The 26,056-nt window shown below is 36.2% G+C and overlaps 1 protein-coding gene across 2 annotated transcripts in view; it reads left to right on the forward strand.

Moving 5' to 3' along the window:
* The window catches only part of GRM1 (glutamate metabotropic receptor 1), a 406,389-nt gene that overhangs the window by 279,287 nt on the left and 101,046 nt on the right, over positions 1 to 26,056 (forward strand). For both annotated transcript variants that reach the window (XM_054697906.1, XM_037520535.2), the window contains one exon: positions 19,231 to 19,466. In XM_054697906.1, the coding sequence (XP_054553881.1) occupies positions 19,231 to 19,466 (236 nt within the window). The remainder of the gene's footprint in view (positions 1 to 19,230; positions 19,467 to 26,056) is intronic.

A 26,056-nucleotide genomic window follows, 5' to 3' on the forward strand; every position in this document is an offset into this window, starting at 1 on the left:
AGTGGCTACTTGTCATCATAAATATATGTATTAATATAGACAAAGAGCATCTATAATATCACAGAAAGTTCTACTGTGTAAGTTCTTCTCAGATGATGCTTGGTCTCCATCACTTACTGATTCTGAGGGAACAGCATCAGTTAACCTATGATTGTGTCAGTGAACCACAGACACAATCAAAATGCTCTTAAGTAGAGGAGTGGCTATATAAATGCTGACCTATCTGCAGAATGTAATAATATGGAGCAATTAAAAATAAAAGCAAGCTATATAAATATGTTACTTAGCTAAGACCTCCACCACCTCATGTTGATAGCTGGATTGAGTCTTTATAAGAGAAAGAGGGAAGCAGAGGAGTCCAAAGTCATATGATGATGGAATAAGAGATCAGAGGGTTGCAATTTCTGACTTTGAAAATGAAAGTAGGTCACAAGCCACGGAATGCAGGCAGCCTGTGCTTGCTTCACTTGTGCACATACTAAATTGAAATGATACAGGAATGCAGGCATATTGTAGAATTGGGAAAAAGAGAGGAACAGATTCATTGCTATTGCTTCCAGAAGAAACACTGCCCCTTTGCCACCTTGGTTAGCCCAGTGAGATCCACTTGGCAGTTCTGACCTCCAGAACTGTAAGATAATAAATTTGTGTTGTCTTAGGACACCAAATTTGTGGTAATTTGTTATAGCAACTAGAAGCTAATACAGATATTGGAACCAGGGAGCAGGGTGAATTGGACAATGAGCAGAAGCTAGGTGAAGCCATAGGATAGAAGAAGCCTAAATTGTGTGGAAAAGATGGTTACTAGAAATATAAGTATTGATGTCAAAAATTAAACCATCCCCAACAATTAGGTAACCTAGATGAATAGAAAAATTCCTAGAAACAAAACATAAATTTTTGCCTGAAGAAGAAATAAAAAACCTGAACAGTAGTGACTTAATCAGTAATCAAAAATAATCTGTAATCTGTATTCAAAAGTAATCTATAAGCAAAGAAAAGTTCTGGATGGCAGACTGCATTGGTTAATGTTATCAATAATTTACAGAAAATCAACACTAAATCTTTCTTAAACTCATGTAAAAGTGAGAGAGCAGGGAATACTTCCTGAGTCATTCTCAGGCCAGAATTAGCATGATTTAGATAGAGCCTCCACAAGGAAAGAAAATCACAGACCAATATCCCTTATGAATGCACATGTGAAAATCCTCCTCAAAATACTAGCAAAATCCAACGACATATCACAAGGATTATACACCTTGATCAAGTCCTATTTGTTCAAGGAATTATGAACTGCCTCAATATAAGAAAATAAATTTATGCAATACAATGCATTAATAGAGCAAAAAGACAATAAAAATGACATGGTTATCTCAATTGAATAGAGAAAGCATTTGACAAAACCCAAAACTCTTTTATGCTAAAAACACTTTTAAAAAGCCCTGGGAATAAAAGAAATCTTTACCAACATAATAAAGGGCATCTATGAAAAACTCACAGGAACATCAATCTCAATAGTGAGATTTCCTTCTAAGATCAAGACCCTGACTTTTGCTACATTTCTGATAAAATCAGTTACAAAGTATTAAAAATATCTTTTTATTAACTAATTCAATAAGGTTATAATATATTTTTTGGTAATTTTCTGAATTTCGCTTTTTAATACTACTTTTTTAGTTAATTTATGAGTGATATTGGCATATATTTTTCTTATATTTTTTTAAGATTTATTTATTATTTATGCATACAAGAGCTGGGGTACAGGCCAGAGATGTGGGTTGTGAGAGGATTCACCAGAGACAGAGTGGGGAACAGAACAGGCAGACTGACTGCTAAGGGGAGCAGCTGCCGAGACAGGAGAGGTCTGCTGCGCTATGTGGGTTGCTCCCTGGCTGGCCGGGTATTGAACTCATGCTGCAGAGGCTGTGGATTGCTTCATAGTGCAGTGCTTAACCCCTTGCGCCACCAGGGAGACCCCTATTTTCATGTATTTTTATCTTTGGGTTTGGTAGTAAGTCACAGCCTTATTAACTGAATTGGAGAATATTCACTTTTTAAATCTCTGGATAAGATTGTAGAAGATTGCGATTAATTGTTCTTTGAACACTTGTAAAACCATATGGTAAATATAGTATTTTTTTTAATGAATGTGTTTTAAACTGCTCATTTCATTGTTTAATTAAGTATAAGATTATTTAAGTCTTGTATTTCTTCTTGCGTTAGATATATTAATCAAGCTTTTCTAAGAAATTGCCCATAATCTGCTTAGAGTTAAAATGTATTGGCATTAAGTTTTCCATAATATTTTTTCATTATGTATATTTTTGCTTTCTTTTCTATTCATATCAATAACATTATAGAATTATTTATTTTATTGATTTTTCTAGGAACCAAATTTTATTTTATCTTTTGCCTCCAATTCTATTAGTTTCTGCATTAGTTTAGATTTTTTATCCTTTCCTGCTTTCTTAAGTTAACAATTGATCTCATTTGTTTTCAACTTTTCTCTTTTTCTGATATAAGCTGTTGGGCAAATTTCCTTCCAATAACTCCTTAAGGTGTTTCTCACATATTTTAAAATCTAATATTTTTCTTTTTTTAATAACACTATATGAAGTATTATTTAAAAATTCAAATATTATTAAAATTTTAAAATATTTAAAATATTAAAATTAAATATTAAATAAAATCAAAATTAAATATTATTATTAAAATTCATTGAGAATTTTCTTTGAGCATCCATTTAATTAGAAATATAAGTGAGTGTTCAGTTTCCAAATATTTGGAGAGAGATTAGCTATTTTGAAAATTTTACAATTTAATTTTCTTGTGCTCCAAGAACACAGGTAATATATTAATTTTTTTTAAATATGTTGAGACATGACTTATTGACTATTACAGGTTAATTTTTAAAATTTCTACATATACCATAGAAACATGCTCCCCTTTTTTGTTGCATATAAAATCCTGTATGTGTTCATTAGATGAAACATTGGGCTAAAATTTTTTGCCAATTTGATCCATGAATAACTTACAGTAGTATGTTAGACTACAAAGAAAGATTCATACAGGGAATGAAGATTTTTAATTTACTTTACAATTTGATGCTATGAATTTAGCATCAATTTATAATTATTGCTGCATAAATTTAGAATCAGTACATCTTTCAGATATACTGTCTTTATTCCCGATAATAACTTACTACTGAAAACAGATTGTATCACACTCATATGGCAACTTACACTTTGCTTATACTTTATTTTACTTACTATTTGTTTAATCTTCTTTATTGTCAGTTTATTTTCAATGCTTCTATTGGTTATGAGTTAATGCTTCTATTAATTGGTTATGACTTTTGTTTGTTGCTTTTTATCTGATTGGAAATCTTTACAACTGACTGTAGCAGTAATTACGAGTATATTTCGAATCGCCTTATTTTCTGCTTCTTGTTCATCCTATGTCTTCAGTGTTTCCCCCATCCTACTTTCTTGTCTTCTATTTGGTTATCTAGGAATTGATCTTTTAGAGAGTATTTTTTAATATTTATTTATTTATTTATTATTTTAACATTTACCATTTTTTAATTTTTTAAACAATATTTTCTTGCCCCCACCCCCCTCAGACTGAGTCCCCGTAGAATTTCCTTCCCTAAGGCACCCCTGCACCATCACCACAGTCCCCTATGTACCTCCCTCCCTCCCTCCCTCCCTCTGATCCCTCTCCCTCCTCCTCCCCTGCAGGATGTCTCTGGTTTATAATTGCCTGTTTTTGCTTTGTTGTGTTTTGTACTGTTATAATTTTTTTACACTGATATCTTATTTGGTTCCCCTATATTCCTGTTATAAGTTATAATAGAGAGTATTTAATTTTGTTTCTCTCTTATCTCTGAGAATAGAATATTTGCCCCCTTTCCATTCCATTATAATGGGACCATTTAATATCATTATGTCTTTGAAATTCCCAATAATATATAGTTAAGCCTTTCAGTGTAGTTTTTAGAATTATCTTTTAAGAGGAACATTTAATCCATTTGTGGATTTCATGCTATTTTAGAACTCGTGTGTGTGTGCATGCGCGTGTGTGTTGTGAATTTATTTCTATAGGTTATGTTTTGATAAGGATTAATAGTTGCCTAGATTTCCAAGTCATCTTTAAATATTGGCATTTCATTGGGATTCTAGAGGTTTCCAATAATCTTAGGGCAACTTTTGTGATAATTTTTGTGTTTTTGGTTCTTATAAATTCAGACATGGCACATATGCTCTGACTTTACTCTCTTTTCAACCCCAGTTCCTGAAATAAGTCAAATCTCCTCAGACTGGTGGGCAATGCTGTCAGTCCCACTCTGTTGGAATTTGCAGCCCATTATAGGCTCCCACCTTTATGCCAAGATGTCAGCTTCAGCCCCCTGACTACTATGATTCATGAAACCACCTCTCATACCCCCAGATGGATGTTAGTACCCATTTGCAATTTTCTAGGACCTTCCTACAGAGACCAGACCCTGAGGGGCTGCCACTGATAAGCTCCCACTTATCCTTTGACTTTGAATCCTCTCATTATTTCTAGCACCTGGGATTACTTTTTGTTTCTTGGTTATATTTTATTCTGTATTGATAGGTAATAGTAGTAAAGGATTATCCGCATCAACTTAGCTCAAAATACTGTGAGATGTTTTAGCAATGAAAATAATTCTACTTTTCTATTTTTAATGAAAAAAAAGGAAAAACAGTCTGGACAATTAGGATGAATTAACAAGGCATTTAGTTATTGATCCAAAGGTAAGATCATTTTCTTCCTTTCTATCTAGAAATTAGAGATTAGAGTAATTTACCTAGGGTCACTTAAGAGAATGCATCAATGAAGTTACTAAAGCATTGAGTTCACTTTTGAAAAACCACAAATTTTGTGCATTTGACCTTTTGTTCAAGTAAGAAAAATAAATCTCATTAGAAGAACTGTAAGAAATTCTGACAGCATGTTTGTTATATCAGAATATAGCAAGTAGCATGGAAAATTAGCCCTCTCTCTGTGTACTGCTAATTATCCTAACACTGTGGACCTCATCGCTCATTTTTTAGTTCTTCTTTGTGTCTTCCTCTTTCTGTACTTTTCTTCCACAAATATTTTCTTGCAGACACAAAGTCATATTATCTGCAGCACTGAGTTGTCTCACCTGGGACTTCCATTTTAGCAATCCAATGATTGCAACAGAGGAAACTACCCAGCCACAGTATTGCACAGTATTGCCCAGAATAAATGGGCATCTTCATAGCTCATTCATTCTCTACTTCCTTTTATAAGCCTCTCACTGATTATTATTAATGATACCTACTTTCCCTGCCTCCATGCATAATTATGTGGCCTTTTTCCATGTGGCATTCCATAAAATGGGTGGGGGGGTAATGTGTCTCTTGTCTTCCATCAAGGGATACATCTCTTCTCTCTGCAGAAATGTGCATAGCCCTTTCTTTGAGTTCACTGTCTTTATTTGAGGCCACTATCACTAAACGGTGTCCTCTCACCCCCAGGACTACTTCAGAATAAGAGGTCACTAAAAATACATGATAATGGAAATTCTAGTGAGGAGGTATAACTTGAGTAAACTCACTTTTGCTTCCAGTAAAGTCAAAATCTAAAGCATCCCATTCCACTCATGCCATGCAGTACTGAAGCTCCAAGTTTTAGTTTATCCTATAGCTGATAGCTTGCTGTCATCTAAAGATGGTTTTGGAGCCATATTGAATTCCCTCATACAAAGTTTTAAAGAATGGTATGAAAGTCAGTTGGTTAGCTCTGAAAGTCAGTTGGGTTAGCTCTGTAATTTAAACAGTGAAGTGTTTCTGGGGTTATAGTTACATAGAAAATTCAGTCTGCTAAGTGAGGAAGGAGTTGTGATTTGCTGTAAGCACCTGTGGCTTCATGATTTACCGGTTTTACTCTTGAAAGACACTCATCAATCTAGGTGTATTGTGAACTCCTAGAGTTGATTTATACTTTTTGTAATGCGTGTCTGATTCAAACATAGTGTGCAGGCAGCCATATCAAAGGGACATTAACTTCAAAGAGAACTAACTCAAACACTTAGTCATCTCCAGAACTAGGTTCGGTCAGTCTTCCTACCCCCCCGCCCCCCGCCATGGAGACTCCTTTGTTTGGTAGATCTTGGTTAATTTAGATAATTGGTCAGTCATATGGGATTGACTTGAAACTTTGCTTTTCCCTTGTTTCTTCTTTTGTCTCTTTCCACACTTTAAAGTCTCTCTAATGATTTGAATTCACCAATAAAATCCTAGGTCAGCCCATAAAACCCTAGGTCCCCACCTTCAGTCTGAATAAAAGCAGGAACCCAGGTCTGTACTCATGTTCCTTTAGAACCATAAGAATAAATCTATGTGGTTTTAAGCCAGTTTGTGCTACATTTTTAATGGATCCTGATATGACCATAAAGCAAATACTTCCATTATGGCCAGTATCATATGTCAACATGAAGTATTGAATGCTTTTCTGGGAAAAGCATTTTTGCCAACTGGTATGAACCACCTTCAATGTACCACTGATATAACACTCTTTATGAATTCTTAGATGCAAATTAGTTCATAGTCTTTTATGCATTACTCATTAATTCATTTAACAAATATATAACGAGCACCTAGCATGAGTCAGGAACTATTAATAAATTCAGGGATTATATAAGCAAAAAACAATAACAAAAAAACAAGAACCTCCTCACCCTATGTGGAGCTTCCATTTTCCTAAAAGGTTATAGATAATATATTACATTGCATGTCAGATAGTGATACATTTTAAGGAGAAAAAGGATGTAAAGAAGATGAAAAGGATGAAAAGAAGAGGATGTAAATAAGGAAGGAGTTCTCTGATAATGTGATGGTTGAGCAGACATGAAGGAAGTAAGAGAGTGAGCCATGCAGATATTTAAGTGAAGAGAATTCCAGAATTCCAGGCAGAGATACTAGCCAGTGAAAAGATCCTGAGCTCAGGATGCCTCTGGCTTATTGAGCAATATTAAGGTGACAGGAGCAGAACAAAGTATACAATAGTGGAGATGAGATGAGAGAGGTCATGGAGATCAGAGTGTTAAGGCCTTGCAAGGTGCTCATGGAAAGGCCCTGGGTGAGCTGGAAGGACTTTGGTGGCATAGAAGCATGGAAGTGCCAGGATCTGATTTATACCTTAATCAGAATCACTCTGACTCCCGATTGCATTCTTTTCTAATGGGTCTCCTGCCTCCCTTCAGTGGGTTCTTAGCAATTATCTGGGAAACCACAGACTCTCACTCAGACGGCATAGGGAGTTGAAAAATAAATGTTTAGCAGCAATAAAACAACCAGGGATTTAAAACAGAGAAAGAATGGTAATTTAGGTCTGTGAAATTTTGGACTAAGGAATGAAGCAACTGCAGTCTTCCCAACAAAATGAAGTCTTTACTTGGTACTCTTGGCTTCATTTATCATAAACATCAAGATACAGTTTTTGAGGTGTCCCTTCTTTGAACTGTTGTGATAGCATAATCTTTATATTAACAACTTCTAAGTCATACAGGCTATAGAGATCTTCTAGAACAGTGCTTCTGTAACTCTCCTTTTTTAAAAAATGTTCAGTGTTGGGTGGATTCATATTTTGGTAAAACACTAGGAAATAAAGAATAAAGACTTTGAATCAAAGTCCAAATTTATATTATCAAATTTAACATATATTTGCAAAGCAAAGGGGAAAAGAAAGAATTACTAAAACAGAGTCATTGTTCATCAAGAGTGTATGCATGGGTTGTCAGTAAAGAAAATTACTATTATTCACAGTACTTTTAGATATTCCATAATTCTAAATAAACAAAAGGTTATGCATGAAGTAGGGATTTCTTATGTTCAATGCCTAAATGCATGGTTTGAACAAACACCATGCATGTTAACACTTAAAAGACTTTAGTGTGATAAATGACTTTATTAAATTATCTAATTAGGTTGGATTCACAATCATAATGGCATAGAATTATGCATATGTAAACTACTTCTCTGTTTGTTTTTTGTTTTTGTAATTGTTCTAATAGAATAACTACCCTCTACAGAGGTCTACTAATAGAAATGAAAGAAGATATTTTGCAAAAAATTTCAGCAAATCTGGAGCAATGATTTTTAAATTTTGATCCCAAGAAAAGGAAGTAATGTTTTATTTCCAAAAGTCATCTTCAATCTTTCATCTGACTTTCAGAAGCCAGCTCAAAAAATTTATCCCATTTAAATACTTCAGTTCAATTTGAAATATCTTTTGACGAAACAAATCAATTCTTCATCTGTTAATTTCTTATTTGAGGATTTTTTTAAACAAATAATACATTTATTAACATTCTATCTGTTCTGGACTAATTTATCTTTTTCAAAATTCATATGTTGAATCTCTGACTGCCAATGTACTATATTTGCAGATAAAGACTTTAACTAACATTAAATGAGACCATAAGTGTGGGGCCCTGACCCAATAGGATTATTGTCCTTATAATAACAAGCACAGAGTTTTTCTCTCTCACAAAATACAAAGAGAAAAGGCCATGGGAGGCCATAGTCTGCATGACTGAAGCAGCTGCAAACTTGATCTTAAATTTCTAGTCTCCAGAACTGAGAGAAAATACATTTCTGTTGTTTAAGTCACTAAGCTGTAGCATTTTGTGACAATCCAAGCAGATTAATCCAACCACAAATTCATAAAGTATCTACTTACAATACTTTTCAGATGGCAACATTTTATAAATGATAATCTCAAGATCATTTCCTATTTGTTAACAATTATTTTTAAATTGAAATCAAAATATAACCTATCTATATAAAACCTATCCTTCAAAACTTCTAACCTTTGATGTTCTTTAGTTATAATTGTTACTAAAGAAAAAAAATTGAAATCTTTATATGGGAAATAAAGATCATTAATATTAGCAAAGATATCAGTTAACAAAGAGCAAGCCAAGTTTTCCTATTGGTATGTTTAATGTTGGGAACAACTGAAATTTCTTATCCTGAAGACACACTAACAATTTCTTCTGTATTTCAAACATTCAAAAGCACTTTTCTCTATGCCAATAATGACTGTTTATAGTAAATTTCCATATTATGACAGCTGACTATGTGAGGGGGAAAAAAAAAAAACTAAAAAAGAAAAATAAAACCCTGACTTGTCACACTTACTGGATTCCTTAAAATATACATCTCTATCATGCAGTTCCAACCTACTAATGTGAAGTTACTGAGTATAAATTAAGAAAAAAAAATGTTCACAATAGTTCCAGTGAGCTTACAGTCAGTACACTGGTTCTTATATAACTCATACTTTGTACTGTTTAATCATTGTTTACTTGATTATTCTTTCAATCAAATTTTCCCAATGAAGGAAGCACTACACTGATAACTACTCCAGAATGTCTCCCTGATACTACATTGCAACATCAGAACATATACCCATACAAATCTAAACCTGAAAACCACAGTTAATGGCAAAATAATTCTTTTTTTTTTGAAGATTTATTTATACAAGAACTGGGGTACAGGCTAGAGGCATAGGAGGGTGAGAGAATTCACTCGAGATAGAGCTGGGAGCAGAACAGGCAGACGGATTGAAAACACTGCTGAGGGGAGTAGCAGGTGAGACAGGAGAGGTCTGCCGCACCATGTGGGTATCTCCCTGGCTGGCAGGGAATCGAACCTGCACTGCAGAGGCTGCGGACAGCTTCACAGCGCTGTGCTCAACCCACTGTGCCACCAAGGAGACTCCCCAAATAATTCTTTATAATTGTATAAATTTAGGGCTCGTTGTACTTCTCAGCAATGAAGCTAAAAAATAATTTAAATGATAATGTATCTTTTTCTTCAAGTCTTCATCATTTTTACACTGTGCATATATTAATACAACTATCACATGAACAATATCTGAGCATTCATCAAAGTACATTAAAAAAATGCTTTTCCAGCTTTACTTAGACCATAAGTTAGTTTATAATGTCATAGTTGACTTTGGAAATCATCAAGCTATATTGGTATCAAAGAGTATTATATAAGCTGCCTTCTTTACCAGAGCCATGAACTTTTCTAAGCAGATATCCTCTATGCAATCATTCACTATTGTCTTGGTAACCACATGTGTATTTAGTCCCTAGCAAACCAAGATTCTATTTCATATAAAACCCATGAAATACCAGTGTTTCCATATGTTTCTGTCAGCTTTCAATTTAATGAATTTTCTTTCAAGGATTTATTGTGATTTTAAATTTAAACCTTTACATTTGTGTGTAAATGATTAGTAAAATTGACTGTTTTCACTAGTTTACTAACTAAAATAGTTTCCCAAATAATAAACTACATTTTTAGCATTCCACCATCAACAAGGGATAAAAATCAAATTCAACGTATGAGTGAATATATTTTCAAGTAAATTTCATTGAAACTGTTTTCACTTTCATTTCTATGGAATTCTTCCATTGTTCATATTCAAATACTTCTCGTGCTTAGCAGATTGTATTTTACTGAAAAAAAATCTGGCAAACCTTATCAACTTGGGGGTTACAGTTGGAATGTGACCTTTAAATGTCATCCGTGATAGTATAGTTCTGTTGTGTAGGACATGCATGCAGTTGGATCCCCAACCAATTCACCATGAGAATTAGAAACAAGGGGCCCCCCTGGTGACTCAGGGGTTAAACAGCACTATCAAGCTATCACCAGCCACTGCAATATGAGATCAATCCCAGGCCAGGGAGCAATCCACATGGCACAGACCTCTCCTGCCTCTCCTGCTGCTCCCCTCAGCAGTGTATTTCAGTAGATCCACCTGTTCTGCTCCCCGCTCTTTCTGGTGAATCCTCTAACCCACCCACCCCTGCAGCTCTGGCTTACACCCCAGTTCTTGTATTCATAAATAAATAAATCTTTTAAAAAATAATTAGAAAAAGTGTTTATACCACGTCTTCTGGTCATATTCTAAGATCTTGTAGCAATGTCAAACTCCTACAGATTTTTGCAAATGGATCCTCTTAGTCATTGCATTTGCTTTTCATTAACTGGTAACAAATAGTTCATGAGCTGGCACCTATCCTTGGACTATACTGTCAGCAGCGCTTTTGTAGGGAAGTCTTTCCAATCTATAAATATAGACAGTATGTTGGATCATGAGAAATTTATGATATCTGTTACTGTCTAGCAAGACTTCATCATAGGCTAAATATTATACATGTGTTTTCCATGGATTATCTTATTTAATTCTTATACAACTCTGTAAGGCTGGTAGCATTGCCATCTGCATTTCATAGGTAGAAAAACAGGTTTACAGAAGTTAACCAGTTCCTATTTTATATCATTTCTCAGGATTATTAGTTGAGTGAGACACAAAATGTGCTGCAACTATAGAAGTGGAATTTGATGGAGAAGCAAAGACCTACATGTCCATGAGTAATTTCTTTCTTTGGCCCACCCTTCTCCCACACCGGACTTGAAATCATCAATAATATATGAAAATGGTCTATTGAAGTTTTGGGAAATGACCACTACATTTGCTTGGTTGTATGCGAAGATTCCCATTAGATACACTTTTTTCCTGTACTTTTACTAGAGAAGGACAGTAAAAGGAGATTTCCTCCAATCATCTGTTCTAGTTTTCTGTGGTCTGGGTGATCTCTAAGTGCCTATCTTAGATGACTAAATAAAAAGACCTACCCTTTGTGTCAGTTCTATATTCATAGTGGATTGACAGCAACTAATTTTCAAATTAAATATAAACTAATTGGCACTACTACCCTAATTCCTTGTTCACTTGCACCTCCACCATGCCTTCATAGTACAATGTAATTAACCGTATATTTACATGTGTATGCATGTACGTGTGTGCATATCAACGTGTGTGTTTAAAGTTTTTATCTGAGAATTCCAGAGCCAAAGAACCTTCACAAATACCTACATTCTACATAGCTTTTACAAACACCTTCCTAAAATGTAATAATGTCATACCCCTACTTAAAAACTGAGAAAGCTTTTTGCCATCATGAAAATAAAGTCCAAAACCCTCAGCAGGGATATTAGGTCTCTTGTAGATCTAACTCCTACTTACCCTGTCACTTCTTAGTCTTGCACACTGTTTGAAAGTTTTGTAACTTTCTTAGCTGATCCCTTTTCTATCTCCTCCTTTACCTCAGGTAACTTGAACTCATTCTTTTTTTTTTAATTTAAATTTTATTTTTATATTCCCCATACAATTACAACCCCCTTATTTTTACCCCAAGCCCTCCTTTCCCTGCCCCCCATCCCCCATAGAGTGTCTCTGGTTCATAGTTGTTTGTTGATTTTGATTTTCACTTTCTCATAGTTATTAATTTTCCTGGTCCCTTATTTAAGTTTTCTAGATTCCTGCTATGAGTGAGACCATCCGGTATTTTTCTTTTTCTTTCTGGCTTATTTCACTAAGTATGATCCCTTCCAGCACCATCCATGTTGCTGCAAATTGCATGTGTTTATCTTTTCTGACTGCTGAGTAATATTCCATGGTGTGAGACTCAACAAAAACAAAGAAAATAATCCAGTCAAAAAATGGGCAGAAGAGCTAAAAAGAAATTTCTCTGAAGAGGAAATGCAAATGGCCAACAGGTATATGAAAAAATGTTCAACATCACTTGTAATCAGGGAAATGCAAATCAAAACTACAATGAGATGCCATCTCACACCAGTGAGAATGGTACATATTAAAAAAGCTAGCAACAACAAATGTTGGCGAGGGTGTGGAGAAAAAGGAACTCTCCTGCACTGTTTGTGGGAGTGCAAACTGGTCCAACCACTATGGAGAGCTGTGTGGAGATTTCTGGACCTACTAAACATAGAGCTTCCATATGATCCAGCAGCTCCACTCCTAGGTATTTACCCAAAGGACACTGAAACATCCATTCCAAAGAACACCTGCACCCCTATGTTTAAAGCAGCACTATTTACAATAGCTAAGCTTTGGAAACAACCCATATGCCCAAAATTGAACTCAGTCTTTAAGTCTCTTTATAGATATTACTTCCATGGGTAAAGTCTCCCTTGACACGACCCTTGCTTCTTCTCTGTGTTTCTGCAGCCTGTCTTCTTTCCCTTTCAATTATGGCAACTCTCTGTTATTGCAGATTCAGCTGTCAGTCTGCCTCAACACTGTAATTGCCTAAAGGGCACGGGTCTTGTGAATGCTTAACTTCATAGCAGTAAGCAAAATGTCTAGCTTATCCAATATTCCTAGTGAATTAATTTCAAATGAGTAAAACCAGCCTATTGTTTTTTTAATTGCCATTACCTCCATGAAATTTCCCAAAATTGACAGTGCCTGAATTAAATTATTACATGCTACTTTTCTTCTATGTTGGTAATTATGGCTAGCATTGCAAATTGTAGAATTTTGCACTTTTTAACATGTGTTTGTGAAGATAATGTTTTCATTATGCCTTTCTTTCCCTAGCTATACTGTAATTTCTGGAATATTTTTAAAGACATGATTTTATTATTAGGCATACACAATTACTTTAACTCATAACACAAATCAAATTGCCTTATTACCTCACTGTAATCATTTAAATTGAAAGTAATTAGGTTTATAAATGTTTTTGAACATTTTTAAATGAATACTGTTTCACTATAAATTTGTTTATTAAATTATTTTAACTGACATAATGCAAAAGTAATGTATGAGCAATTTCTGTCCAATTATAATAAGTAGGATTAGGAGTATTATTTTCCTGTTGTTAACATGAGAATTTATTAAGTATAAATATTAAATGTTATTCAAGTTTGGATCATGAAATTTCACAGGGAACAGAACAATGATTTTGTGGGAACAGAAGAACAGCCTAATGAAAGATTGCTGTATAAAAACTTTGAGGGGAAGTAGGAAATAAGGATTCTTGTATATTAGGGAGGAATGCATAAGACATGTAGCTTCCTGTTAAATATTCACCCTGTTCATCCACAATTTGCAATTTTATTTCAAGACCTCAGATAGGAAAAGGAACTCACAATTGGAAAACAGATGGAGCAGCAGAAGCTACTAGGGGTCCTGTACATGCCTCAGAGAGAGTTCAGCGCTGCCTAAGGCTGGTCAGCGCCCAGTGTAGCTGGTCTCACACTCTGCAGAGGGTCAACCCTGGTCAAGCCCAGTCTACCTGATACTACCACCATCGACAACAAAACATTAAACTATACCAGGCAACAGGCAAGATGCTGGCTTTATTTTAAAATGTGCTTTGATATAATAATAACATAATGAGATATAATTAAACTCATGGAAAGAGAATGAGTCCAAAATTCTATTTTTTTAATCAGAAACAATGAAATTTCTTTTCAGAAATCACTACCCTATTTTCAGAATAGGTGTATTTTGAAAGTTCTCTCATTTTTATTGAATTAAGTTATTCTTTTGGCAATAAATACCTTTCAAATTTTAAGAAGACTTAAATTTTTATGTTTGTCATATTGTGAAGAAGTGAGAATCGAGAATTGCTATATGTCTTTCTTATTGTTTGAATGCACATACAACATACCCCGAGCCTCCAGCTTTATTAAAGTGCAATTATGCCGCGGACCAGCGCAGCGGTAGACTTGCAGGACTGTCTCAGGATTGAGAAACTGTGAGGATGCTCACGGAATCGGCGCATAAATGACAGACAGACACACAAATGACAAACAGACACACTTCAAGAGTGAAGATCTGAATGTAATTTGCTCAAAATCATCATACACTTTATACCTTTTTTAACAATGGATGATTTCATACAATTTAATTTTTTCTCAGCATAAAATACTTTGTAAGGCATAAGACATTTACTTTGTTATTCATGTGCATGTGATTGCTGTTCCATGACACAGTAAACAACCTCAAGGTACTGAATCTACACAATCAGTTTTGCTTACACAGAACAGCATTCTTTAAGCTAGCTTTTCTTGATTCATATCCCAAAACCACAATGATCAAAAACATTGATATTTACCTACTGGCACCTTCTACTTTTAGTGATCACGAGCAATATATTCTCTACGTAAGCATTTTGATTTTTATGGTGTTGTCTCATGTGAGAAGTATTATGATTATTATAAAACTACTATTGCCACACACTATTTTCTTTATCATGCATTTCCTGAAACTGATTGTACACATATAAAGAAAAAGCAAAGTAAGTGAAAAAGTAGTATGATTATAGACAGGTTGCTAAGTTGTTGCTACTTATTCTGAAACAATGGCTATCTGATTAATGGTAAAACTGCTTTGTAGGTAATTCCATCAGGCTTGTTTGCAGGTGACGTTCTTAGCAGCCTTGTTTCCATCAAAGGAGGGGTTAATTACTGCGGGCTTGGTGCCTAAATTAGGCTTATAGGCATGTAGACCTTGTTTGATCTGAACGCCAAAGTTTATCATAATGAAGCCCCTCGGGGACTGCGCCTGTCTTAGGTCGTCAGGAGTCACAGACATGAGGCTGGCCAGTGCCTTCTTTAGTCTGCCCCCGATCTTACCCGTCATTGACTGTCCAGTCCAGCGCACAGGGGATGGGAGTCTTACTCTGATGTGTCTGAGTAAAAGCCTCCCTCTTTCCAGTAAGTTCACTGGTGTTCAGCGGCAGAGGCTGCCGCACAATTAAAAATAAAATTGAAAGATAAATAAAATAAAATAAAATGTTCTTTGCAGGGAATTCAGCAAAAAGAATATCCTTGTAAAAAGTTCCAATAGAACAACAAAAATTTCTTTAAATTTTCTTTAAATACATTTGAGAAATGAGACATAGAGAAAATGTTTTAAATATATATATAAATAATTGCTTCATGGATACTTTCCAGCAGCTTTTATTAGCATCACCTAACACCTTACCTGTGATAGATTTAAGTTCTCATACAAAACTTTTGCTATTAACACTTTAAAAGATATTCACCAAATAGTAGTCAAATATTTTCTCTGTCACTTCCTGCTTCTCCCTGATTTTATGGTCTCTTAGATCTAATATCAGCTGTAATTTCTGGAAGGGGATTATCTTTATTGAGGGGGAAGGACTTTGATCAATGACAAAGGCTTGTAGGATATAGCCCGTAGGATTATACAATTTCAAATTGTCTGTATTGATATGCAAAGATTTATTTCTATGACGTGACCTTCTATGTTGATGGGCACAGGACAGGTGTTCACACTTCTCTGTTTCTAGAACTGACACATTTGTCGTTGCTTTTATAAACTGAATATGACTTAAAAATGCAAATGTTTTAGAGGCAAGACTCATACACACATTTTAAAATGGTCACTTTCTTGTTCAGGCTATACACGAACACAGTGTCTCACATAATATTAAACATTGGGGAGAAACATGCTTTAAATCTAAACTTTATGTCAAAAAGTAATTCTTCAAATTATAAGTCATTTTAATTTTAAATATATACTCATAGACAGAAAGCCTAACAGGTTATATTTTTCTCTTTCTTTTTTAACATGATTATGTCTCAGGTTTTCTAATTGCTACAGATGAAGTTAAGATATAAATGTGAATGAATCTTAACAATTAAATTCATTTGAACCTCTCTAATTTGAGTATATAGAAAGATAAATGAAAAAAATGATCATACTTAGAGATGTTGCTCAGAGAAGGACTTATTCAGGTCTTCTACCAGGTGGAAGAACTAAATGAGCTTAACAAGTAATGGCTCTGAGAACTTTCTGTAGTTCTTAAATGAGCAGTTTCTAGTTTGGATTTAAACCCACACCCTCCTATCTCCTGACACACTTCTCTTTTTGTTCCAACAGTACTGACCAAATTCCTTGAATGGTCCAAGCTCCTTCCTGTATGTTAAATAAACCCAAAGCTTTCTACACAGTCCCTTTCCCTCTCTTCCCCTGGTCCATTTGTCCTTTGTGTCTCAACTCAGACATCACTTTCTTAGGAAGGCCTTGCCCAGTCACAGCTTCTCCACCCACACATACATTCATAGGTACACACCAGACTAAGTCCAGCCTACAAAGCTCTCTTCCCCATTGTGCCAACCACATCTCCTTTTCCTTCATGGCATTTGCAATTCCTGTTTAGTATCTATTTTCACCACAACTCTAACAGTTGAGGGGCAGTGTGTCTCATTCTTAGTTGAATCTTAAGCATAGCAGAGCCTCTGCTGCACAGCAGATTCTGAGTACATGTGGAAATTAGGGAGGAAGGGAGTGAGAGAGAAAGTGAAATCCTGTTGAAGATTATAGAATCTCTATCCTATTGGTTTTATTTTTTTAAATTTATTTATGCATACAAGAACTGGGGTACAGGTCAGAGGTGCAGGGGGTAAGAGAATTCACCAGAGACAGAGTGGGGAGCAGAACTGGTGAATTTACTGAAATACATTGCTGAGGGGAGCAGCGGGCAAGACAGGAGAGGTCTGCTGCACCAGGTGGATAGCTCCCTGGGCGGCTGGGGATCCAACTCGTGCTGTAGAGGATGCAGACAGCTTCTCAGTGCTGTGCTTTGTGCTTTAACCCCTTGTGCCACCAGGGAGGCCCTTGATTTAGAACCATACAGGCATTCTCTGATCTGGTTGTTTAGACCACCCCATACTTCAAAATTGTAAAGTCAGCTGTATCTTGGTCTATTGGTATTGCCCATTAACCTATAACTATGGAAAATGCAGCACCTGTAGTGATTCATAGCTCTGGAGAAGAGCTATACCAATTACCTCAGATAAGTGGGGAAAGTATTTATTCTGCTTGATCTCTGCTAACAAGGGTAAGCTGTGATCAGTCACATATATTTGACCCAGCTCCCTGCACTGTAAAAAATAAGCAATAAAACACTTTCTCTAACAGTGACTGCATGGGTATGTTCCAGAAACTGCAGGTATTGCTGTGTGGATAGAGGAATAAATCCACCCCTTGACTGTGATAATCTTAGTGTTTTCCACAGCTTGACTAAACTTTAGACAAGTTTATTCCTGTCTACTGGCCCCTTGGCTTCCCTTTCTGTGGAACATTTACTTTTAAAAACATGCCGTTGTAAATTCTTTCTCTGCTCCTTTAGGAAATAAATCTCCCAGCCTCTTGCAAGTTTTACAATAGAGAATTTTCTTTCTTAGAGACCTGGGAACCATCTCTTTGAAATTTAGTCATCAAGTGTTTCTGTGGGACGATGGGAGCCTGCCTTAAATAATTGACAAATATCATGGGTGCCCTGATCACTCTCATCAGCCTCCCTTATCATCCCCCCATAGTTGTTTACTACCACACCCAGCACTTAAAACCCCTCCACCTTTTATTCCACCAGCACGGAGTTCAATGTCACTTACCTATTGTAATCTTCTTGAATAAAATCTTCTTAGCCCGTGTAACTCTGTTAAGTGAAATTCTTCTTTGACACCCTCTTGGGGACTGATCTCAGTTACTCCTATGAGGCTTGACCTGGCTCATGTAAATTTAAATTAAATTGAATCTACATCACTGGGCAAATGTGCATGTACTAAAAGAAGGTGAGCAAATTAAAAAAGATAAATAATTTACTGAGTAAAACCTCAGTGAACATATCAAATAGGCAGGACAATTGTTTTTATCTGGGGGAGTGAGACTTTTCCTTTAATGCTATTATGTTGAAATAGCATTGGTGGTGGGGGAAGGAACTAGTCACTTCTAAAGACTTACAAATTTGAACAATATCCATCAGCAAAATCTGTGGTTGGCATAATTCTGAGCTCACTTTTAAATTTTCTACTCCACATGATATAGCTCATATAATGATCTTGATTGTTACCTTGAAAACTTGCTGAGTTCAAAGTGTGCAGGCCTTAAGAGCCAGGATTTTTTTTTTCTTTGGTATGGTTAGTGAGCAATGGTCTTTGTGATCTAGTTGTAAAACACACTGGGCTTGGGAGTCAGACTGCTGGATCCATATCCTGGATGCACCAGAACTTCAATTAATGGCTGAATATTTTATGACTCTTTAAAATTAAATAGTACAGATTCTGATTTGTAACACATGCTCATTAGTTAGTTGTAATTGTCACCATCATCTTCCTTATCACTTTTATTACTGTGAAAAACAAATCAAAATTACAATTTCATAACATTCTACTCTCCACCAAAAAATAGTCATCGAATGGTAGCAACGCTCACTTAAAATAGACTTCCAGCCTTATTGAATTGCTTTACTCATGCATAACTGAGTTCTATTTGTGAGACATTTGTCTTTTTCTCTCCGCATTTTTTTAGTGATGGATGGGCAGACAGAGATGAAGTCATTGAAGGTTATGAGATGGAAGCCAACGGGGGAATCACGATAAAGCTGCAGTCACCAGAGGTCAGGTCATTTGATGATTATTTTCTGAAACTGAGACTTGACACTAATACGAGGAATCCCTGGTTCCCTGAGTTCTGGCAACATCGGTTCCAGTGCCGCCTACCAGGACACCTTCTGGAAAATCCCAACTTTAAAAGAATCTGCACAGGTAACACCTATTCATAAAATAACAGTTCAGAGGGATTGTCATCTTCTCCAGCTCCATTAGGGCTTTTTGAATAAGAGTAGAATGTGTCAAGATTGGAGATCCAAAAACTAAATCGACACCCTAATTTATAAAAACACTATAATAAGGAGCAAATGTATATTTCTTTAGGGATTCATGTTTTTATATCTTGTGGCACCAGCTACAAGAAGAGATAACATAAGTAATGGAAAAGCTGAGAATTCAGGTTTCTAATATTCAAATCAGAGGGAAGAGATTTTTTTCTAAATCAGTTAATTCTCTTACATCTTTGCTAATTTTTGGACAGTGTTTGATCGCTCCCATCAGGTGTGGTTCCCATAGTTCTCCCACCACCACAGCCCCTGATCTATCTCCACAGTCCAGAGGGAAGAGATTTGACTGTAGGCATGCTTAAGAGAGGTTAGCCACAGACATAAGTTAGCAGCACTTGTGTATTCCATTTTCTTTTTCATGACTTGCTTTGATACATAAGTGATACACAAGATGAGATAATGTCCTCCAGGCTCACTCCACTAACCATGGTATGGGGGTGTAAGTGCCAAGACACTGTGCTCTCTTCTGTAAAAAGGAATGATGGTCCCTGTGGGATGCATACTTCCCCCACACAGCTCAGAGCACATTGTTCCAGACCTTTCAGGCAGGTTTGGTGAACACAGGGATATCCTTCCATGTCCCCTCCCTGGAAAGTACCATAACCCAGACTCTTTTTTTTTTTAATGTATACAAGTGGTGGGGTACAGGCCAGATGCATGGGAGGGTGAGAGGATTCACCAGGATTCACCAGTGGGGAACAAAATAGCAAAATAGGCAGACTGACGAAATACACTGCTGAGGGGAGCAGCGGGCAAGACAGGAGAGGTTCTGCTGTGCCATGTGGAACCCTCGCCGGCCAGCTGGGCTTGAACCTGTGCTGTAGAGGCTGGGGACAGCTGCACAGTGCAGCGCTCAACCACCTGCACCACCAGGGAGGCCCAACCCAGACTTCTTAACAAGGCAAATTTTGAGTTTTAGCACTATTGCATGGAGACATTTCTGACCCTGGTCCTTATTCAGTATTGTCTAGGCAGCAAAGAGAGACCATCTTTGGTCTACCATAGGGCCAGTTGTCCATACTGGATTGATGACATAACATGATGGACAGGCTATCTCTGTCCATGACAAAATTTGAATTGTAACATAGTGATGTGACACGCATTTTCTGTAACTGGACTGGGCACATATTATTTAGAGAAGTCTAGAACCCATTCATTCATTCAGCACTCATGTATAAAACACTGTACACAGGAAAAAAATGATCCATAAAAAAGAAGAAAAAGAACAGAGAAATGTATAATCTGTATCTTGGCTGAGAGAAACTTGTGTTTTCTTTGGCAAATCAGAACAGATTGTACACGTGATAGAGATAAGTAAAAAAAAAAATAATGTGCTTTTGTAATACAGGGTAAGAATATGGCTCATTATATAAAATATTTCTAATTTTAATAATATTCACATTTTGATGCTGGAAGTTTCTTTAAAGTATCATAAATTTAAATGCAAAGATATGTGTCTGACTTGGTAAGGTTCAGCAGAGTTCACTGCAAAATTGCCTTGTGTGAATCTATTTTCAGTCAATCAAGTTTTTTAGAACTTTTCAGTATGGTTTCTTCGAAGTGTAAGAAATGTAATCTGGCTGAGAACCAGGAGGAAGAGAAAAGTTCAGCAGCTAACCCATTCAGTCACATTTCTATCTACTAACTTTTTTCTACTAAATAAAAGGCCCAGTGGAGATTAATAATTCTACTGGACCAATAAACTACCCAGTGAATTTTTCTTATTTTTTATTTTTATTATCTTACATTGTTGTTAACTTTTGGACACTATTTAATTTCTCCTCTAAGGTGTAGTCCCCAGAGTTTTCCCATCACCATAGCACCCATGAATCATCACGAAATTTCTTTGTGCTCCTCCCTTCCCTGTTTTGACCTTTCTCCCTCTCCTCCCCTGCTGTATCCCTTGATCTATGGTCAGCTTGCAAGATTTGCCCTTTTTCTGACCCTTTGTTTGGTTTTCCTATATTTGCATATAATTGAAACCACCTGACACTTCATTTAGCATAATCCTTTCCAGCACCATCCATGTTGCCACAAATGGCATGAGTTTATCTTTTTTGTTTGCTGATCATATTCCATTGTCTATATATACCACATCTTCTTGATCCATTTATCTGTTTGGGGGCATTTAGGTTGTTTCCATATTTTGGCTAGTGTAAATGGTGCTGCAGTAAACAAAAGAATGCAGGTTTCCTTTCAGATTAGTGTTTTTGTGCCCTTTGCAAAATAAAGATGTTGAGGATGAAGGGACAACAGTTTCCCTAGCTTCAAGTAATTAATGACAGCAGTGGAATTTGAACATACAACTCTTTTTTTTTTATAATAAATTTTATTTTTATATTCCCCATACAATTTCAACCCCCCCATTTTGACCCCAATCCCTCCCCTCCCTCCACCCACCCCCCCAAAATTGTCTCTGGTTCATAGATTTTTGTTGATTTTGATTTTCACTTTCTTATAGTTATTCATTTTCCTGGTCCCTTATTTAAGTTTTCTAGATTCCTGCTATGAGTGAGACCATCCGGTATTTTTCTTTTTCTTTCTGGCTTATTTCGCTGAGCATGATCCCCTCCAGCGCCATCCATGTTGCTGCAAATTGTATGTGTTTATCTTTTTTGAATGCTGAGTAATATTCCATGGTATATATGTACCACATCTTCTTGATCCAGTCATCTATTTATGGGCATTTGGGCTGTTTCCAAAGCTTAGCTATTGTAAATAGTGCTGCTATAAACATAGAGGTGCAGGTGTTCTTTGGAATTGATGTTTCTGTGTCCTTTGGGTAAATACCTAGGAGTGGAATTGCTGGATCATATGGAAGCTCTATGTTTAGTAGGTCAAGAAATCTCCACACAGCTCTCCATAGTGGTTGGACCAGTCTGCATTCCCACCAGCAGTGCAGGAGAGTTCCTTTTTCTCCACACCCTCGCCAACATTTGTTGTTGCTAGTTTTTTTAATATGTGCCATTCTCACTGGTGTAAGATGGTATCTCATGGTAGTTTTGATTTGCATTTCCCTGATGACAAGTGATGTTGAACATTTTTTCATATGCCTGTTGGCCATTTGCATTTCCTCTTTGGAGAAGTTTCTTTTTTTTTTTTTTTTAATTTTTTTTTTATTTATTTTTTTATTTATTTTTTTTTATTTTTTAATAATAAATTTTATTTTTATATTCCCCATACAATTGCAGCCCCCCCATTCTGACCCCAATCCCTCCCCTCCCACCCCCGCCCCCTAAAAGTGTCTCTGGTTCGTAGTTTTTTGTTGATTTTGATTTTCACTTTCTTATAGTTATTCGTTTTCCTGGTCCCTTATTTAAGTTTTCTAGATTCCTGCTATGAGTGAGACCATCCGGTATTTTTCCTTTTCTTTTTGGCTTATTTCGCTGAGCATGATCCCTTCCAGTGCCATCCATGTTGCTGCAAATTGCATGTGTTTATCTTTTTTGAATGCTGAGTAATATTCCATGGTATATATGTACCACATCTTCTTGATCCAGTCATCTATTTTTGGGCATTTGGGTTGTTTCCAAAGCTTAGCTATTGTAAACAGTGCGGCTATAAACATAGGGGTGCAGGTGCTCTTTGGAATTGATGTTTCTGTGTCCTTTGGGTAAATACCTAGGAGTGGAATTGCTGGATCATATGGAAGCTCTATGTTTAGTAGGTCCAGAAATCTCCACACAGCTCTCCACAGTGGTTGGACCAGTTTGCACTCCCACCAACAGTGCAGAAGAGTTCCTTTTTTGGAGAAGTTTCTTTTTAGCTCTTCTGCCCATTTTTTGACTGGATTATTTTCTTTGTTTTTGTTGCGTCTTATCAGCTCTTTGCAGATTTTTGTGATCAGTCCTTTATCATTAGTGTTGTGTGCAAAAATGTTCTCCCAGTTGGTGGGGTTTCTCTTTGTTTTGGTTATTGTCTCTTTTGCTGTACAGAAGCTCTTTAATTTGATGTAGTCCCAGCTGTCTATCTTTGCCTTCACTATCACTGCTTTGGGTGATGTGTCTGTAAAGATGTCTTTGATGTGCAAATCACGTAGTGTTTCGCCTATATTTCCTTCTATGCGTTTTATGGTTTCAGGTTTTATGTCTAGTTCTTTAATCCATTTTGAGTTGGGTTTTGTGTATGGTGTGAGGTAGTAGTCAAGCTTCATTCTTTTGCATCATACAACTCTTTTAAATACCACGATGCTTGACTTAGCATTTTGGACTTAGCATTTAGTAATATATTGTCCTTTATTATTATTCTCCCATTGTTTTCTAAAAATGTTTTCTTTCTTAAACTATGTATTCTTTGAAGATAGAGTTCTTTTTTAAAAAGATTTATTTATTTATTTATATAAGCACTGGGTACAGGGTGAGAGAATTCACCAGAGCCAGAAGGGGGAACAGAACAGGCAGACCGAAGAAATACACTGCTGAGGGGAGCAGCGGCACTGCAGGAGAGGTCTGCTGCACCATGTGGGGCCCTCACTGGTGCCTGGGGATCGAGCTGGAGCTGCAGAGGCTGCGGGCAGTTTCACAGCCCAGCGCTCAATGGCTGAGCCACCAGGGGAGGCCCAGAAGATAGAATTCTTATAACTCTTGTAGAACATTGTATAACATAGCTCTGAGGGAGCTGTCATTTCTTAGTATCAAATTGATCAATTTATTTATATAATCTTTTAATGTAGCAAGCCTATGAATTTTACTTTTTTCAAAAGAAAAACTAAGGATTATCATTTTTATAATGGACTCTTCATTCAGCATTCAACAAATATCTGAATATCTGCAATATGCAAGGTTGTAGATTTATTTCTGCAGCAAAAACTAACCTTAAATTCCAGTGCAGGAAAATAAATAGTAAGCAAAAATAGATTAAGCAAAATATATTCTCATTTAAATGATCATAAGTTCATAAGTGAAATGAATAACAAGGACAGGGAATGATGAGATGGTGGTGTGGAAGTTTAAAAGAGAAAGTGCCAGAGAAAGCCTCACTGAGAAGGTTGCCTTTGATTATAGATGTGGGGCCTATGAGAGAGTGAGTCATTCAGATATCGGGGAAGTGCGTTGCAAGCAGAAGGAACAGCGAATGTACAAAGACACCAGCATGTCTGGCTAAGCTAAAAAGTAGGCAGGGGTCCCCACTGTCTGGAGCCAGCGAGAGCATGTCCCATGTCAAGTCTCCCAGAGGAGTAGATGGGGCAGGACTGATTGGCCTGGTTAGAACTTTGGCATTGTTCTGAGTGAAGTGGGAAACCACACAGAGTTTGATGGCATAGACATGGTCACCTCATTTTTTTCTGAATGTGACTACTCTTGCTGTAGTCTTTAAGTTTTGACAGAAGGAGAGGATCACAAGCAAACAGAGAAGTGAAGGGGATGTTGCAGGAAGACAGGTGAGCATGTGGGTTTGGGTCAACCACTGGCAAGCAAGATGGACAGAAGTGGGTTCAACTCTGCACATTGTGAATGAGAGTTGAGGAGACTTGCTGACTGAACTGTCAAGAATGTCTCTGGCCTGGGTACCTGGAAAGAGTGCTGACATTGGCTGGCAGCGGGGAAAAGCAGGTTGGAGAAGGATCAGGATGTATTTTTGGGCCAGTTAAGTTTGAGATGCCGTCTAGTGGTACGAATCCATGTGTCACTTTGCCATTGTGTTTCGTCAGTAAAATTCAAAATATGACTATTTCAAAATATGACTATATCAGAATATTATTAAATGATAGGCTATCTTTATTTAAGTATTTCTAGGAAAATATTTTGTGACCTTAGCTCTCAAACTGCCACGTCAACAATATTTGGGTTTTCCATTGCCACACTGCATACAAATGTCAAGGTTAAATTCTGAACTTGGTTAATGTGCATAACCAGAAAATACAATTTGCAAATTTGTGAATTGATCTTATTTTATATTTGACTCTCAAAGCTGTTTTTAAGGCTTCTTATGTGAGTACAACCTATAATAAACATGTTAATATTTGTATTTCATTCTGGAGCCAAGTACAGCTAATATTTTCCTTTGTTCTGAGGAAGGATGAAGTCATATTTCTGTTTGGACCTAATTTATAAAATTTATTTATATTGTTTGCTGTATAAATCCTAGAATTTTTTTCTTTGCAGTGTTTGGCTGTTATCTATGTGTGTATACACGCTTATAAACATACCTTGTTCTTTAATTTTAATCTCTGTATTTCTGTGAAATTGACATTAGTGTTACTGAAGAACAATGCAAACTTTTAGTCATCATTATCTAGTTGAGTTCTTTGAATATCAAATGAATTCCATAGTTTTCTAATGAATATGCAGGTATATTTATGAAAATTAGTAAGAGGAAGTGAAATTAACCTTTCCATTCTATTGATAGCTACTGTTTCTGTCACTTATTTTTACCTCTCTTAATTGGGTCACTTGTGGTGTTTTGGAAAGTTTTGATATTGCAGTTAGTTTCCATAGAAACCTTTATTGAGCTTAATCT

Source organism: Talpa occidentalis, unplaced genomic scaffold (assembly GCF_014898055.3).
Source record: "Talpa occidentalis isolate TD23 unplaced genomic scaffold, MPIMG_talOcc4v2.1 talOcc4.2, whole genome shotgun sequence".
Classification (NCBI taxonomy): Eukaryota; Metazoa; Chordata; class Mammalia; order Eulipotyphla; family Talpidae; genus Talpa; species Talpa occidentalis.